The sequence below is a fragment of the Manacus vitellinus genome, unplaced genomic scaffold, assembly GCF_001715985.3.
Source record: "Manacus vitellinus isolate BGI_N305 unplaced genomic scaffold, ASM171598v3 scaffold_29_pilon, whole genome shotgun sequence".
In the NCBI taxonomy this organism is placed as follows: domain Eukaryota; kingdom Metazoa; phylum Chordata; class Aves; order Passeriformes; family Pipridae; genus Manacus; species Manacus vitellinus.
The window spans coordinates 872158-891212 of record NW_021940207.1 but is presented as its reverse complement, the minus strand read 5'-3'; the positions used below and the strand labels follow the sequence as shown (position 1 = coordinate 891212).

The following is a 19055-nucleotide window of genomic DNA, read 5'->3' as shown; positions in this document are numbered from 1 at the left end:
AATTGACTTGTTTCCTCTTATCCTAGCAGTAGTTTGGGGCTTCCTAAATTACTGCCATGAGTAATTCAATCAGCCTCAGGTGACAAAGTGGATCCCATACAAAATACAATCCAACAAACTTGAGTAGCTAAATTTTGGGTGCCTCTTGAACCAGTCCTTCTAAGATAAATTCCATATATAGCCAGGGGGAAAGTGAGGTGCCTTTGAGAGCCTCCTGAGGGACAACCTAAATTAGGCAGGCAGAACCTCCCTCTGGAGTTGCTTTTCTAGGCATTTTTCTCTCCCTATTGAATATGGAGGGAATCTTGGCACTTAATTTAAGAGAACTAGTTCACTATGTGCTCAAAACATAGGTGCTAATTAGCTGCCTATGCCTGACTGGAACCCCCCCAGTTTAAAGTTGAAATAATTTATCTTAAACATTAGTGTTATGTTATGCCCTACTAATACTTTAAAAAAAAGAAAAGAAACAAACCATCATGCTGTGTGCACTGCAAACAGATAAAGACCAGGAATGCAGTAAGAGGGTGTATAAAATGGGATGGAAGGACCACACCTTACAGTTGCTGTTAAATAATCCTTGCTTTGAGTATATCAAAGCACTGCTTTCAATATATTGAAGCAATGTATCAAATATCATCAGATGACACTTTTGACTCTCCCAGTATCTCTCCCAAAGCACCCAAAAGCCCCGCATATCTGCTTTAAGGGACAAAAAATTCCAGTAGCAGTACTGGGGTGAAAACACCATCTTTTCCTGTTGTGTTGTTCAACAGCAGAATCAGTCCCAGAAAACTCATTCAGATTTAGGAGGAGTATTTTATACTATGAATGAGTCTCTTCCGATGTACTGATAGTAGAGAACACCACCCTCCACAGATTTTAGAAATCCCTCAGTCAGAGGAGTGTGTGGGCTTCTTCTTTAATTAAAATCAACTTTATAAAGAAAATTTAAATTCTTGGAGACATTATGAGAATTTATGTCTCTCACTGGCTAAATCAGTACTCAGAAACCCACAGTTCTCCAGGCTGAGTCTATGCTGCTTGCTGTGTGTACAGATATTGTGCACATAAATCCAGTGTGGCAACGTCTGCCCGGCTCCTGTTCCCAGCGCTGCTTCCTCCAGCACCTGGCGACGTTGGGTGACTTCCTTAATTTCACTTTACTTCCCTCATCTGCAACGCAGAGATAATACTTCTCAGCTCTGCAGTGGTGCCAAGCTTGATTCATGAATGTTTTAAAGCATTCTGTGATTTTCACCCGAAAGGTGCTCAAGAACCATAAATTATTAGTTTAATATAGATCATAGTTTTCATCTCATGAATCTTTTATAGCACTACTCGAAATTCATGCCTGATAAAACTCTAATAACTTGAGCAAAGTTAAACTAGGGATAAATTTGGTACAATATATGAGGCAGCAAAATGAAATTCCAAGTGTGAGACCAAGGGCTTAACAAGTGGCATTGATTACAGAGTAATGTCAGAAACCTACCCCACTGCCCACTTACCTGCACAAAAAATATCAGCTCATGACACTCTAACTTATTAAGATCTTAATTCATCATTAAATGTCTGCCTCACAACAAAATAGTATTTTTCCAATTTGTTCTATTGCTATACATACATAGTTTGTGTTTATTGAGATTTAGTAGACATGATTATGTACTTGCTGTCTGTTTTGACCCACATGTTTCAGTTGAAAACAGATTATTTTTCATAGGAATAAGCCCTTTAATTAGACACTCATACAGCTTCTAGTCCTTAGTCATGGGTGCACAGGACACAGGACTAGGAGGGATCCTCTGGGTCACGGTCCACTTCTCAAAAGCAATCACACCATAAAGAGTTATGTACAAGGCTTGGCAAAAGTCACTTTGTCCCTCTACCCTAAAAAAAATATTGTTCATATAGTTCACTGCTGTGATAGGTTCTTTTAATTCCCAGACCAGATCTATTCATGGTCGGTTTAGAGCTCTTTGTTATCATTCCAGCCTTTCTCTATAGCTGAAATAACTTTCCTCCTCCAATGTCATCTAACCACTCTCCCTTTATGTATACACGAAGAATAACTATATGCCTACTCAATCTTCATTTTGTTAGCCTGAGCAAGTCAAACTCTTTTAGTCACCTCTAAAATGTGGGTTTTATTCTGCTGATCATTTGGGTGGCCCGTGTCTGATGAATTTAGTGTATTTGTTCACAAAGTCAGAGAGTCAGAGAAGAGGAACCTATTTGTTTTATAGCTAAATAAAACTGCTGTAAATGCAGCAGAAAAAAGAGACAAGTTAGTAAAAATTAAATCTTGCTGTTTGCTGATGAAGCTGATATTACCACCAATCTTCTTTCAGTTTGTTGGTAGAATTTTATCAAGGGTTTTGAACAATGCACTGCTGGTATCAAACTAATGAATGCCTGTTGCTTAGTGGGTCTTCTTCTTACAACCACTGTAAAAAAGAAATTTCTAAGGACGTGATAACCATCTTTGAAAATAAAAAAAATTATTTATCAAACTTCATACTTCAGTTGGATCTTGGAAAAATTCAGATCTTTATTGATTCTTGTCTCCTTCCCTGCCACAACACTGATTCTTATTATTATTGCTGGTCTTCCCAGAGTTTATCCTCTTATGTCCACAACGAGTTTTGGGCAATAAATTGCCTTTCCATCTGGTCTTAAGATTTTCTATTTTTCACTTCTGCAGTGAGTGATCTTGGGTGCTTTCGAGTTAGAACCCCCCATGATTAAGTCACTGGTGAGGTGCATCTGCAGTCTGGGTTAAGTACACATAGATGTAGAGTTTGGGACAGCATCATTGCCAGATTTCTAAATGAAGTGCCCATATTTGCACGTTGTGCTGCCCACAGTTGGGCAGGCAATCACTCACCTGTCTCTCATGGCACTCATGTAAATTGGTGTTTCAAGGTCCTGGGCAAATGCATTTGTGCATGTACAGAGTTAGTCAGCATTAGGTACCAGCTTAAATGTTTGATCCATTAAAATAGTGGACTTTTTATTTCAATAGCTCGGGTATTTTGTTGCAACTTTGCAATACAGAAATCAGGTACTGAACAGCAGTGAATCTAAGCTTAGAGGTAATCCTGAGCTCAATGTCGGTAATTAACAAACATGAGGATGAGTAAATACCTTTTTTTGCCAGTTTTAGTCCATCCTAAATTTTAAAATTCAAATATATCTAAGAGAAAATTCCAAAAATTCAACAGTGTAAAGAGAGTGAGAAGAGAATGGCAAGAAGGAGAGAGGAGAGGGAAAAATAAACCTGAAAGTACTCCAGGCAAAAGCAACAGAGGGAAAACATATTTCCACTATTTCCATTATTAATTTACAGTAAATGCAGGACACACCATCAGGCATCCCTCCAACTCAGCTTAGGTCTTGATCCTCCAGTCAGAGATAGATGGAAAAGAGGAGACTTTTGTTTCTGAGACTTCTACTGTTTTTTCTTTTTAATCCCTAGTACATTAAATAGCTTGTAATGCAGAGACTCCTTTTAGGTAGCAGAAAACCAATGCATCCATGCAGCCAGAACAAAACTGGAAAACTGCTCATAAATAAAAATTGTACTGCAAGTCTTCTCAAAGTCAGAGCTCGTGTAGGAAGTTCATACACTCACCAGGCTCCATCCACTGTCATTCACATGTCGTTGTATGGCAGAGAAGTGTTTTCTGTCTCAGCGGGTTATTGTTTAATGGGCTAATGCATATTTGCTGGATGAAATGCTATTGTGGGAGTTCTGTGGGGAAGCATGTTACTGGTGGGGAAAAAAAAAGGCCACTTCCAAATACTAAAAAAGCCCTGTTTAGTCTCCTGGTGATAGAGAAGGCCAACTTCACCATGGATTTGAAGGGAGTTGCATCAGGCCTTGTATACTTTAGCCCTATAAGCAATAGTATGCAATAACTGCTAAGGAAAAATCATCTTGCTGCTTTATTTTTGTGTGATTTGTAAAACTGGAATGTAATTTTTGCCCCAAAAGAGCAATTGGACTCTTTTTATTTTAAAGCCAGATATATTTGTGCATCATCTAATTGCAACACTTTACTCTCACAGTCAAAAATAAAGCACGTGATGTTGTGAGATGTGTTTTATTTCTTTTAATTCTTCATGCCAAGAACATTCTGTGACCCAGGGTTCTTTATTGTTAGCTGGTGAATGAGCAACAGGAAAGCAGACCCCTCCTGAGCCCCTCCATTGATGACTTTCTCTGTGAAACTAAACCAGAAGCTGTGGCAAGGCCTGTAACATCAAACACTGCAGGTAAAAAACATTCTTTACTACCCCTCAGTAGATAGAAATAATTTAATTTTATTTAGAGCACATTTTTTCAAGTAGTTTCTTGATTTTTTACTATTCGCACAAAATCACAAGCCAGTATTAAATTATAATTGCCTGAACTATTCATAGAAAAAAACTTTGTTCATTACATTTGAGGGCCAATATGATGAGATTCAAACCACATCAGTTCCAGTAGATCTTTGGGGCTGAAAGAAAAGCACTTTGTTTAAGTCTCACAAAAGTATGTATTAGTTTGACCAATTCTCAATAATTTTTTTTGCAAAAGTTAACCAATGAGAAAGCCACATTTAGTCTGATTTTAACCAAACCCATTCCTTACTCTAGAAAGACTTTAAAATAAAAACTAGGATGAGATAGCAAAGGAAAAGGGAAGAGATATCAAAACAATTTGTTCAGGCTGAGTTTGGGCACCTTAATAGTGAAAGGATCTAATATATTTCTCAGTTCCGTTGTGTTCAATGAGATAGTAGAGAAGAGAAAAAGTAAGAGTGAATTCTGAAAGCCTTTTGAATGATACTGAATTCTATTTGATGTATATTGTCCTTTGGAGGTATTTTCAGAAATTGGTCCCTTCCCACTCAGTATTTGTGCAAAGGTAATCGATGCAGGTGAGCAGATCAGCAGAGATTCAATAAAATCAGTGTAACACCATTGTGTTCTCTTGCTATCTCTTAAAATGACTCTGCTTGTTAGAAGCCATTTAATTAAAATCTATAGACATGTAAATTATTAAACGAGTTATTGACAGCTGGGTGATTATCTTCACTTGTAATTAATATGTGTCTAAAGCAGTATGCAAGTTCTAATAACAAAAACTGGAACACTAAGTTAAACAGCAATTGTAAATAATGTTTTTTCCTTTTATATATCGCTAGAGATATTACAGGGATGAATACAACTATTTCGGGTTGTTTAAGAATGGTGTTTGTTGTAAAAAAGTATCTATATATTGTATAGCTGCCTAGAATATCTACCAGATTGAGGGGTGGAGGGGTGTTAGATTTATGTAATAGCAAAATAAAAATTTCTTATTCTATGAAGATTGATGAAATTCAGTCATTTGCCAAGAACACAGATAAAGCACTGCAAGAGATAATACAAATTGATTTGTCAAAAAACACCTGTCCTGTAAAACAATGATAAAAAGACAGTTTTCCTATATTTTACATGCTAAGGATTTTCAAATGTAATTCTTTAAGCAACTTTTAAATTAAGAACCCAGGAAGATATCTACTCCTGCATTTTCCAAAATGGCACGTGGTACAACAGTAATGCCCTAAGCAGCTGTTACCAGTACTTGATAAATCATAAATCAAAACAAATCTTATCTCAAAGCTCAATTGTACAGGGAACCCTCACAACAGAGGAAAATCTGTGAAGGCCACAGCCTTAAGACTTTGGATGCCTTTAAGATTTTCAGATGAGAAGCCTTTTATGCAAATCCATTAAACTGCATTAGTTAAGCACCTGAAATTCCCAGCCATATTTTAATGTGCTGGTCATCACCTTTAGCCAGGAAACACACACCTACTCTAGTAAAATGCAAACATGTCAGAAATGTTTTTTCCCAATTTAAGCAAATCTTTAAAAGGGATCTTTTTGAATTAAAACAACATTAAATTTTAACATTTTGTCTCTAAGTATTATCAACAGGTCTGGATCTCTTGGATCTTAGTGAACCTGTCTTACAAACCCAAAACAAAGCAAAGAAATCAGAGAATCCATCAAGAAGTGAAGGCTTAAAAGCTTCAACTCACAGAAAGAAGACAGACAATCCTGACCTTATCAGTGTGGATTCTGAGCAGAAAGTCCAGGCTGCCAGAGTTGCAGACAAGTCTTCATTAGATTTTGGTAAGAGTGTAGCTATTTTATTAGTGCTCCATAGCCTTTCTTAGCACAGGTTTCTCCTGACTATTATCACAAAATTATGAGCAACACCAGATTTTTTTTGTTGCACCACGTTCTAGCAGAGTGTGTAACCTTTGCTACACTTTATAAACTAATTGAAGCACTTTAAACTTGAAACAGTTTCAAGTTTACCTTTTACATTTCGCTATTATACGTTTTAAATTGTCACCAAGTGTGCTGATAAAGCTCTGAAAGGTTTCTTTGAATAAAAGAATTTAGTCAGGGTGAGTCAAATGGTGGAAAATTCTATAGGGGTATGATGAGAAATTGGGAAAGGACAAAAATGAGAGGAAGCCCATACATAGACGGCCTTTTCAGAACTGCAGATGTCAGAAATACATAATACATTTGTAAATACTGCTGTATCTATGCATACGAGGGAAAAAATTCCATTCTTGACAAGAGAGATATATTTATACAGCTTGAAAAAAAATCCCCAAAACAACTCAATATCCTGCCAAGCCTGATCTATCGACAAGCTTTGGAAAAGGTGAATTTAATTTAGTTCTGTCCAAACTAAATTACTTGCCCTGCAACTGAGAATTTGCAAGGTAAATGTAATTTATACCGAGGCAGCAAACTTTCCATTCATCAGCACAGAAATTCTTTTAGAGACTTTTTCTTCAAACAGGAGTTGAACATCTGATTTTTGCACAGTGAGTCTGACACATGACTGAATAATATCGGTTGCCTACATTTTTAAATGGTAGTCTCTAAAAAAGTTTTTATTTTTACAATTAAACTAAATTACATACAAATCACTGATTTTAAATCAAGAGTTACACTGACATTCTGACCATGAATGCTAATAGATTTTGAAAAAATGTTGTGAATTTCCAAATATTTTCACAGCATATCAAATAGAAAGGTGCAAAACATTTCTGTATATTGGACTTTAACTAAAGTATAGTCTTTGGTGGCACCATTTTCTCTATAACGTACATTTAGCAGACGAGATAAAATTTTCTGTTGTAGTTTCTTTAAAAGATTCATATTTTCTTTTCTTATTTTCCAGTTGATATTCATCATCCAGAGAAATGGGATGATGTCAGTTTTCATGGAGACAGGAGTAGCAAGGTCCACCCTTCTGCAGAGCGAATATCATCATCATCATCTAGAGCTCCATCAAAGGAGATTTTATGGTACAGCTTTTTGCTTTCCTTACAAAAATATTTCCATTCCAGCTTTCTTAATTCACAGAAATGCCTTCTTGATGACAAGTCATATCATTAAACCTGTTATGATTACACTAAATGTGCTCAGGCACACATTTTGGACAATGTATCATAAGGAAGTACACACTAAAATGATATTTTGCCAGCAATTTTTAGTGTTGTGAAAAGCAGCAGGTGCAATTACTAAATAAATGGTGGTTAGAATTCTACAGAGACATGCAATGATCCAAATCCAGCTACAAACGTGAGTAAAATGAATAAAACAGGAACCTTGGCAGTGCAGTGATCTGACACTCACTGGATATCCACTGAATTTTGGCTTTGCTGCCTCAAGGACACAACTGAAAGAGGCAACATAAAATATCCAAGCCAAGAGCTACCCCTTTCACACAGTTAACTAAACTTGAGGGGTTGCAAATGAGGGAAGAATTGGACTTTGCCTTTGGGAACAGTTAATGCAGATTAATTCTGCTGCCTTCCTCATGTGTAAGTAACACTCATTCTCCACATTATGCATGGCCATAATCAGCATTTTCATGCACTAGAAGAAGGTTTCTGACCAAATGATGCTTATCCTGTATTTTAACCTGCCCCTTTTTCTGGGCATTTCATTAACTTAGAGCTTGACACAAGTTTTGCTTGGTTGCCTTGATTTTGGTCTACAGGGTTTCATTTTCTAGGAAGAAAGAATATTAGGATACTGTGGCATGAAAATGCACATATGCCAAGGTGAATTCCTGCATAGTGGTAGTTGATTCTTAGACACTGACTGCAGGTACAGTCTTGTGTCATTGCCTACCCTTGTTTTGCCTGGATATGAAATAGAAGTGTATGAGTGAGAACACTGAGAAGGGTCCATGTACTTTTGATAACTACCTTTTGATAATTCAGTTAAAATAAATACCCTAATTAATTGGTGTGTGAGTTTATGAACCTGAAAGATGTAAAGCAGCGTGTCTTACTGTTCAGTGATGAGTGTGTAAATGCACTGTTTCTAGGTCCACAGAAAACAGATCACAGTCTGAGCTGACTAATGTCAAGAGTGCCTTGGACTCTGATTCTACATCAGAATTAGAACTTGCACCTGCAATACAGGTAAGGAGATTTGACAACAAAAAGGCAAGGAAAAATTGTCCCACTAACCATTCACATTCTGGGACAACTATTTAAGGGATGTTTTCAGGATCATCAGAGAAAAATATTTATACCTCTGAATCTTCACACCTCTTTGAAATTAATGTTGTGAAAATACCTTACATATGTCAGCACCTCAACCATTCAGAGTTTAATACTGCAGTGAACTGTGACCCTCCTGTACAAAGACAAAAACTTCAAACAATTTACTGCATCATCTTTTTTCTCTTCAACCAGTTCTGAAAATTCAGACTTCTAATGGTTCCCTCTCCCTGTAACATATCTGTTCTCAAAGTCTCTTGATCAAGCAGGAATCCCCAGAATTGGAAAATGGTTGAGGAAATCATTAGACCAATGTTCATTATTAGTTTATCTCCACAGGTGGGAGAGCAGTGTGGCCAAAGGACTTTCTCCTGCAGGAAAAGTAACTCTAGTACAGAGGGTTCTGGGCAGAAGGTTTGTAGATTTGCCCAACTCCACTGTCACAGTATATTGGACAGGACCTTGTGGCAATTATTACTTAAAGCTGTAAGCAATTATTGCATAGAGTTGTATATTTTTTGGTATGTATGTATGCACAAACAGGTACAAACATAGATTTAGATCTGCATTCACATAGATCAGGTTGCTTACACATCTTCTTTCCTGCTTCTGATTTTTTAACTGAGGGATTTCTGCCATTGCCACTGGCCAGGGTAAGAGAGAGTTGTTTGGTGGATTAGCTTTTAGTTGAAAATAATTGTCTTCCCTTCCACAGCTATTTTTAGGCCTGGACTTCAAAAACCTTCTGTCAGATGGAAAATCTGGAAATTAATGGAAAATAATAGCCTCATTTGAAAATGGAAAAATGAGACATTAAAATGCTAAATGTGTTTTCTTAAATTATGCACCATTTCTTTGAAGAAAATAGAAATAGAACCAAGTTATCAGATCCATTTCTGTGTTTTTGTTAGGAAAAAAGCCTACTTCCCTACCATCTCTACATTACTAGCAGGAGGGGTTTTTTCCCCTCTGGAAAGTCTCACTGTAGTTGTAATGTATGATATCTTTTCTTCCTCTGCAATAGATTTATACTTCTTATTAATGGAAAAGATCTATTGCACAATATCATCCACTTGAAATGGATGATGTGTTCTCACATAGTTTCTCTATCTTATCTTGAAGTACCTCTGACCCATTTTTAGGAGGCTGTTCCTCAGCCTAATAGATCTAAATTCCAGAATATTTGTGCTCAACCAAGATGTAAATCAAGTAGACTGCCACAGAATTAAAATACCGTGGCTCTCTGTAAAAGCAGTTGCAAATTTAGTATATAACATCTCTACTTTCTATGGTCTATTTCCTGTTTATCTTCCACTAGAATAACTGCAGAAGCAAAAATCCACATTTTTCATTCAGTCTAAGAGCAGTCAGTTGAGGCTCCATACAGCTTTGTGAAATGACTGATATTTCAAAATAAAAAAACCATGAAGCTGAATAAGCCAGCTTGAAAAAGAAGCAGAGAAAAAAATTCTTATCTGTTTTTTTGGTATATTTCATGTTTTGATTTTTTTGTTTTGTTTTGTCATAACCTGCTTTTTTTTTCAAACTTATGATCCATTCAAGTAACAAAATGCTGAACTGCTAATTAGTGGTGCAGAAAAATGACCTAAAGTGAGGTTGAGTTCTTATTCTGGGTAGCTTACTCAGAAATATAGTGGGTTTGTTCACTGCCAGCTTCATCCTGCTTATACTTGGACTGCCAGAGTTGTCAGTTCCCAGCAAACAGGCTCATTGATCTTGACCGAGTTCTTACCGTGCTTGTAAAAGAAATCACGTTACAGCTTTTATCAAAGCATATGTTTTCCATACTTTGTCCTCTATAGGTTTTATCTATCTCATTTAAAGGTAACCTTTGCATATGCAACACATTCTGCCATAGCCTAAATATCCCATCTTGTCAAACTTACTGCAGTTTTCCATCAGCAGTTTCCCTGGCAATCACCTCATCACTCATCTTTGACATGTTAGATTTAGGTCCTCAAAGTGAAAGTAACTGTGTTTACCAGAACTTGTATCAATACAAAATCCAAAAGACAAGCTTTGAACTACTAAGGGAGAAATGTGTTGGAAGGCTGGAATATGCTCTCATGGTGGCTCTCACTGGATGTGGCTGTCTTGCTTCTCAGCATTTTTGCACATCATACTTTACCTATTATTAACTCTTAAACAGCATTGGCACTGTTCTTTTTTTTCTCTGCCATTTTGGAAAGTTCCTTGTTATGTTTTTATTAGTACTGAGATATCCTACAGTGTTTGGGGCTTTTTTGAAGGCTTATTTTTCATCTTATAATTACAAACTGCAGAGGGAGATAATATGTTCCATTGTCTGTACATTAAGTTTGCTCATGTTGTAGCTCTTTAAATGCTCCCCTGGGCATTATAGATATTTTATTGCTCACCTATAATACACAAACAAATGTAATTCTTTGATCAGATTACAGGTCAAGTTGATAAATGTTGCTGTGTGATAGTCTGCAAGACGTTTGAATTAACACACCATATTCTGATTTTAAAATTGGCACCATACAGTAAGAATTGAGAAGGCATTAAACAGATTAAGACTGGCTAACATTAGATCTCAAGAGCAGTAGTTACTTACTAGGAAATGTAACCATGTGGGGATTCTTCTGTGATTCCTAGGAGCAACTGTGATTTTCAGAATTATTGATCTGAAAATAAATATGCAAGCCACTCCTGAGAAAATTTCTTTATGATACAGTAGTGGAATGAAAAAAATGTAAATAAGGGAGTTGAAAAAATGAGCTGGTGACAAAGACATCTGTATAAATATGTATTCCAATACATTTCAGAGCCAGAATGCAGGCCCTACTTACAACACTATGCTGGAAGGCAGTTTGAAAAGAATCAATGGCTCAGAATGTATGAGAATGTCAGCATGAGGGCTCCCTGTGTGGCACTGGAGTAACAGAAATGTGTAGAAGGGAAACAGGAGATCACCTGATTTCAGTATAGAGAAACAGCAAGACAGGTACTAGAATATAGGGTTCATTTTGGTTGTCTGTATGGCTCTGGAAAATAAAGAGGGAGTGTAAAAGCGAACTCAAAAAAGGTGGAAATCTGAAAAAGATGTTTCATAATCAGATAATTTAATATTGCAATGTCTTTATATTATTCAATGTCCTTTTATCATTAAAAACTTATTAAAATCATCAGTATCTTTCTACAGAGAAAATAAGGAGTACTAACATGTGTTTTAAACTACTGGAGAAAAATAAGAAGTGGTAGTTGGAAATATCATTAAGGTCTCTTGATAACTTTAAATTAAATATGAGCACCTTCCTCAAGGACATGAATTCCAGACAACCTCAGTTTATTCTCTGTAGAACATAAGTTTGATCCTGTGGATGTTGAGTGACAAATACCATAGTGTGATATGTAAAGAAATGAATGATTTGAACCAGTTCTCTCTTCTGCACAAATTCTATTAATCAGTAAAACAACTGGTTTGTGTGTAGGACCGGGTTTTGGTATGTTTTCAGTAACAACCTGAAATCTCTTCCTGGTCTCAGCAAGGGAAAAAAATAGTTTGCAAACCACATGGACCAGAGGCAGTAGATGTGAAAGCAGAAACAGATCCTCAGTGTGGACTCTCGGTGCTTCCTGTCACAGCAAAGTCCAGAAGCCCACACAGAATAACACTCACAGTGCCCACCACCAGCCTGTGCTTCTCACAGAATTTGTGCTGTACTGTTGTGCGTATCATCCACCCAGTGTACAACTCACTCATCAATCTCTGCCTGAGAGACCAACGGCTCAGGAACAGTACAGAAACCTTAAGGCTAGATTGACAGATGAGTGCCATTTTCTGGGTAAAAAAACATGTGTACAACCACAGACACAACGTGTGTGAGAACCCAGGAGCGTGTTGGATGTTTCATCCCAGCACAGCACACACCAGCATTTGCAGATACAGCCCAATGAGCCTGATGCGAGCAAAATTAGTCTTTTAGCAGTGTGGCTCATTGAAATTGAATATTACAAGTACAGTCATCAGAAATATAATCACATAAATTAATGCAGTTGGGACCATGGGCAGGCAAGTGGCTAATGAGTTTAACCTCTTGACAAACACGAGGGAAAGGATTAGCAGCCAGAGCTCTATTTAGCAAGATTAGGCCACTTTGTGCCTTTCTATGCCATCCCTAAACATTGTTTGGTTTTGTACAGTGCCTTTTGTTAAAAAAAAAAATGAAATAATAAAATTGCTTTTAATAAAAGAACAGGGAAAAACTCTTTGTGTGCCTCCGATGGGACCAATAGTAAGGCACAGGAGAGCTGCTGATTGTGAAAAGGATTTGTTCCTCCAGTGAAATCCATGGCAAACCTAGTTCTCCAATGTGATCCTGAAAGAAAACCTGAAAGAAAACTACAAAATGTACAGGGGAAATGAGATGTTTTCTTCCTGGAGAGTAGACAGTTGTAATGCAGGAGAAGGAACAATGAAGATAAAAGTCCTATATAAAATAGTCAGCTCTTTCCTTTTTTAGTCCAGCTCTTGCACTGCCTTTTCTTGGATGTCTCTTTATCTTTCAGGCATCCCAAGTGAAAAGAAAAATCTGGAAAAGACAGATTACTCTGTTTCCCATCAGGAGTGATATTAGCTATGGTGTGAGAAAATTCAGAGGAATTCATGTAGGGAAACAACTAATTTTCCCCAAGAGAAAGGCCATTTGGGGCTCTGGACAATTGAGGAAATAACTCAGAAATGTGGCAGAGAGTCTATCATCCTTTTCTGATTTATTCTTTTATTTTTTAGGCACGATCAACTAGGGAGCAGCGTTGGGGAACACCTCTTCTCTCCAGAAATCACTCCTTGGAAGAGGAATTTGAAAGAGCAAAGGCAGCTGTTGAGGTATTATTTCATTTACTGTTCCATTTTCAGCTAATGTTCTATAGATTTCTTGTTTATCTTGCAGCACAAGCATAGGAGAAAGTTGGAACTGGATTGGATTCTTTAAAGCAGCGAAAAGACACAAATCCTGGAGTTTCTAATTTAAAATAGCATTTTATCTCATTTAAAAGAAAAAAAAAACAAACAACAAATAAACAAACACCAACCCTTAGCTATAAATTGAGATTAGACAGAACCAACTTTTCAAGCTCAATTTTTATTGCTATAGCAAGTGGGTAAAGAAAAATGCCCCATAAATGTAAGTACATCCAAACTGAAAGTAAAAGAGGGAAATATTTTTCCCCAGCAACTGAACGTGTGCACTCAGCTATTTAAGCTCAAACACAAACCAATTCTCTCCAGGGGAGCCTGAATTCAGAATCCCTGATAAACAGTACAATTACCTGCTGTAATGCAGACTGCACATGTAGCAGTAACCATGCACCATTTTCACATTTTTACAACAAGTGGCAGAGCATTAAGCACAGGAATATTCTCATTTCCTGGCAAATCAATTTGGTTTGAAAAGGTGCAGCTATTTGGATAGTTCTCCTAGTGCACTTTCATTGTTTTTTCACTAACTACATTTCCAACATCTGAAACATCTCTTGAGTGTTCTCCTATACCACTAATCCCAACTGAAATCCTGATCCTGACTAGAGACAAGATGGAATACAGGTTTTTTTAAAAGAACTCAATAAAAAATTATATATAACCACCGACCTGGAGGATCATCTGGAGCATTGATTCGTAAATGTCGTGGGTTCCATTGGTAACCCTGCAAAATCCCATCACCACAAAGAGCCAAGACAGCTGCCTTCCACTGAGGACAGAATTTCAGGCTAAGTTATGTAACAGCCACTGAAATGAATTTTTAGAGTGGAAAGGATGAAGCTGTGAAACCGATTCCTCAAAACTCGTTATTTTTAGCATGGACTGAAGTCTCATTAGTCTCCAAACCATCTAGAACACTTTAGGGTTATTTGAGTTTCAATTTAAATTTGAGCCATGTGTTTTAATAGTCCCCTTACTCAAGTTTTTATACCATTCCAATTCCAGTGTTGGCAGTTGAACTATTCTAAATTAATATTGGTTGATTACAAACAAACCTATGCCTAATTCATATACTGGCTTTTAGCTAGAAACAGAGTTTCCTTTTTTAAGAAATTAAGCTGATTTGTAGGGGGTTTTTAATTATATGCTATGGTGAGAGGCATGGTTTCTACTATGGTTTCTTGGGATTTTATTGCACAGAGAAAAAAATCTTGTCTGAGCATACAAGGTTAAAATGGACACAAGCAGTAACTAAGCTCTTTTATAAACTAAACACTGAAGGTGTTTTTCTTGTCTTTTCTGCCTGCATTGCTTTTTCCAGATCAAGTAGGTTCTTTATAAACAACTGCTGCTGAGGCACAGGAGATGTTTTTGATGTCACACATCACACACATTTGCTCCTGGCGTGAAAGGAGAGACTTGTTTTCAAATTACCACTGCTTAAAATGTTCAAGGTGTTCCTAATTGCACTGCAGACTGATCCTGAAGGTGGGACACGATGTGCTGCAACCTGTGATGGCAACCCAGGGAATCTGATGATGAACATCTTGGCGTTAGTGGTTAATCAAATGATGTCAGTACTGTTGCAACTGCCAGCAACTGTGTGTGATGGGGAGTTTCCAGACACTCAGAGAGAAAAATGAGTTGAGTCCAACAAGTTACATGACATTATTGAATTGCTTTATAGAGTAAAGGAAGGAGAAGAATATATTTTATAAAAAAAAAAACTTGCAGACTAAAAGGTCATTTTGAGGCAATAGAGACAGGTTGTTGAAATACTTTAAAGTAGTTTCAAAAACAGCTATTAAAAGGAATCTAATTAAATGTTTCCCTAACTGTGTAGCTGGCAGTCTAAAGTTATTCTTTTTGCTTAAAATAGAACCTTGGACCAGGTAGTTAAAATGTAAAGGAAAGGATTCTTCAAGACCTTATAGAGCAGTTATTTCCATTTGCATATGAAAAGAGCTGAATTTCCATCCTAGATAAAATGAAGTGGTAAGAAAGCTGGAATGGTTGAAATAAATTGGAGCCCATCTCAGAAAGATTAGTGCTTTCTTAAGCGGAGAACAGATACAGTTCAAAAATTCATTTTTTACGTTTTGGATGTTTCTGCAATATTCTTCAATAGGGAAAGCTGCAAGTGGTAAGATTAGCCAGAAAACTGATCAAGAAAAGGAAGCAAATCTCAGGTTCTTTGTGGCCTAGTTCAAAAGGAATTAATTAACAATTCAGTAAATGAAGACACCAAACTTTATACTCCACCCAGTATTCACTTTAGAGCTTTGGGAATGGTTTTAAGATGTCAGACTTTGAGATTAATGAAGATTTGTGAGGTAATTCTTTCTTAAGAAGTTTTAACAATGTCTGCCATTGGGGAATCTTTTAAGAATAAAGCAGTAAGTAAAATAGCTTTTTTACTAGAGAGGGTCCATATTCCCTCACAGTGATCGGGTTCTTGCAGACCTCACTACCTTTTCTATTCTTCTGGAAATTGGATTTGGGTTTTGCCTCATGTTTTTTTATCTTCATGATTCCCAATTGCAGTAAGAACTATGTTTTAATGTAATTTTCCTAATAATTAGCTCTTTTTTACCACAAATTGGTACTTTTGAATTTTTAAAAAATGCTAACCTGGGGATTCAGGTCCATCCTGTACCTATATTCTGTTAAAACAACTTTTTTATCATCTGCCATTCTGGTGGTGATAGATTAGGATAAATAGAAATAAAACCAAGAAAATGCAAAGACATCCAACTGAGAAATGTCTCAGAGATGGAAAAAAAAAGCAGTTTTGTTATTTTCTTATTCCACATTTCCCTGATTAAATTGCAGATGCCACACTGTTTCATGAGCTTATGCATAAGAAATTTTGAGCTGTCCTTCTCAGCATCACTTTATTTACAACACAATGTCACTTGAACCATCTGCTGTATAATGTACTGTTGTAAAGCATCAGAATATATTACAGATAAATTATGTGACAATAGCAGGAAAAGATGGGATTAATTTCTTCTAGCCTAGGAACAGATAGTCTAGAATCATCAGCTTTGTGGTTCCCATGAGTATCAGTCCTTTCTGTACCTACAGTGTTCCTGTCTCACTATTTAGACATCACTTCAGATGTGCCTGGGAACTAAGAACTTGAGTCATCAAGATGCATTTTATTTGTCACTCTCTCAAATCATGATGGGAATCTTTGCCTTGGTATATCAATTTTTTATATAACTTTTTGTCTCTACATTTTATTAAAACTTTCAAGTTTCATTTTGAGAAGGTATCAGCTAAGGAAATCTTACCTGGTTAAAAGCACATGAGTTTAACCGTGTCTTTCACATCAGAGAGTATGTTGATGCAGTAATTCATAGAAAAATGACAGAAACTTACTTTGTTATGCGTTGGTCTAAGAGGAATATTGCAAATTATTTTTTGACACTACAGGACAGGCAAAATTCTAAAAGTCATGAAAACAGGTAAATTTATAATTTAGCCAGCAATATTGAAAAAGTGCACCCCTCTCCTCCTTTCACTGTATAATAGGAAGTAGAGAGCCTGGAAATATTTTGCCTCCCATTTGTTTAAGTGCTTCAGCATATTTTTAAATACTAAGAGTAAAAATAGCCTCTTTGACAATATGCAGAATTTTCTGCTTGGAAGTAGTCAGATGGTATGAACATTTTTCCTGGTTGTCATTCCACTTAACTGCTGCAGATGATCTGAGAATGTGTTGAATGTGTTCAACTGGTCTGAAAACATTTGGTACATCCAAAGTAATTCACCAGCATTAAGGCAGCAAAAAACACTGAAATGAGGTTAATTGGTACCAGTGATGTAGCAGAGTTAAAATTAGGCCTAGGAGTCTTGGTGCAAAGCCAGATCTTCAGGAATGCTCAATATTAATTTAACCTTCCTGCCACTGAAGTCAATGAAAAAATTGCTACTAACGGCAGCTGGAACAGACTTAGGCCTTCGCCAAAGGCTGTGTGATGGTTACGCTCCTCTTCCTCAAGGACATTAAACTCCTCTGCTACTGACACTGGGATTTGTCACAGCACAATTACAGCATTTTATCAGGTGCCAGAGTGGTGTCTGATCCAGTTGCCCAGTGCAGCTTTGCCACACCAGTTTCAGAAACTCCCCATGCTGGATGTGCTCTTTGCATTTTCCCTCTCCTTTTGACTCACTGTAGATGGACATCCAACACAGCTACTTGAATGCACAACAATTCATTGACTTTTTACGTGGAGTATAAACACAGTGAACATCTGTGGGAATTAAAAATATGTAATTAAACAGCAGAATTTAAGACCTAAACCCACTTATATGCTTGCTTACTATCTGCAGAAATATGATTTGATATGTTTCCAAACCACTGATTCATAGGGAATTTCTGTGGGAAAAATAGAAGTAAAAATTTAATATAAACATATATATATACTGAGCTTTGACATTTCCCTTTCACAAAGCTGAAAATAATGCTGAATATAAAAAAGTGAGATGTTCGTTCTCTTTTAAACTGTTTTATCTGTTGTTATTCTTTAGCATATGCACTTAGTTGATTTTTCTTTTTTTTTCTTCCTTTTCTTTGGTCAGAGACTTGCAACATTCATTTCCTTCAAATTTTCTGTAATCATTTGCTGTTAACATCAATAAGATGCAGTGTAAGCTGCTGCAAATCCTGCTTCAAATATGACATATGCTGCCTCTGAGATAAAAAGTTTTCTGTTGACAAAATGCATTCCAATATAAGAGATGAAATTTAATTGTATGAAATTCCAAACAGGAGCTGTAGCATTTCAGTCAGTGTGATTATTAATAGAATTAATACCATTCAGCAAAATTGACAGACCACTGGTAGAAAGAAATTAAAAGCTTACCAGTTTGTTTCAAAGATTTTGTTGTTCATTTTCTGTTTTTCTCCTTTTCCTCTAGTCAGACACGGAGTTTTGGGACAAAATGCAGGCAGAATGGGAAGAAATGGCTCGCAGAAACTGGATTTCAGACAACCAGGAAACTCCAGGGCAAGTCACCATCTCAACCATTGAGAAGGTAACACCAAGTTTTCCCATCCCTCCTGTGCAACACTGAGATGAGACTCAGCTATTCAAAGGATCCCAAGGAAGTTCATTGGATGTGGAAGTTAACTTTACCCAGAAGAGTTCATCTTCTTTAATTGTCTACGAGTGGGATAGATTTAAAAGACCTTGCCATAGTGAGAATACATTTAGAATTGCACACTGCCTGAATTGTGCTGAAAAGTTCACAAAGCAAACTGCTGGATTATGGGCAGTTTTGAAGACAGGCACCTAAGGAAGAGCACCAAATAAAAATATCTGGGCAGCAACATTCAAACACTGTTGAGGATAGAAATGACAGAGATTCTGTCTCTCTTCTTCATTCCTTCCATTTCACCTTTTCATTTGATTTCTGTTATGCAGCTGATATTAGCATACACCCTTTACACTGGAGTGACAAGAAGAGAAAAAGGCAAAATTTAAAGGAATTCTAAAATAAAC

At 36.7% G+C, this 19055-nt stretch overlaps 1 protein-coding gene across 1 annotated transcript in view; it reads left to right on the top strand.

The window, feature by feature from the left end:
* PEX5L (peroxisomal biogenesis factor 5 like) overlaps positions 1-19055 on the top strand; it is a 100027-nt gene that overhangs the window by 74118 nt on the left and 6854 nt on the right. Inside the window, exons 5-10 of the mRNA XM_018075028.2 lie at positions 4167-4278; positions 5959-6168; positions 7241-7367; positions 8399-8495; positions 13354-13449; positions 18472-18588. Of these exons, the coding sequence (XP_017930517.1) occupies positions 4167-4278; positions 5959-6168; positions 7241-7367; positions 8399-8495; positions 13354-13449; positions 18472-18588 (759 nt within the window). The remainder of the gene's footprint in view (positions 1-4166; positions 4279-5958; positions 6169-7240; positions 7368-8398; positions 8496-13353; positions 13450-18471; positions 18589-19055) is intronic.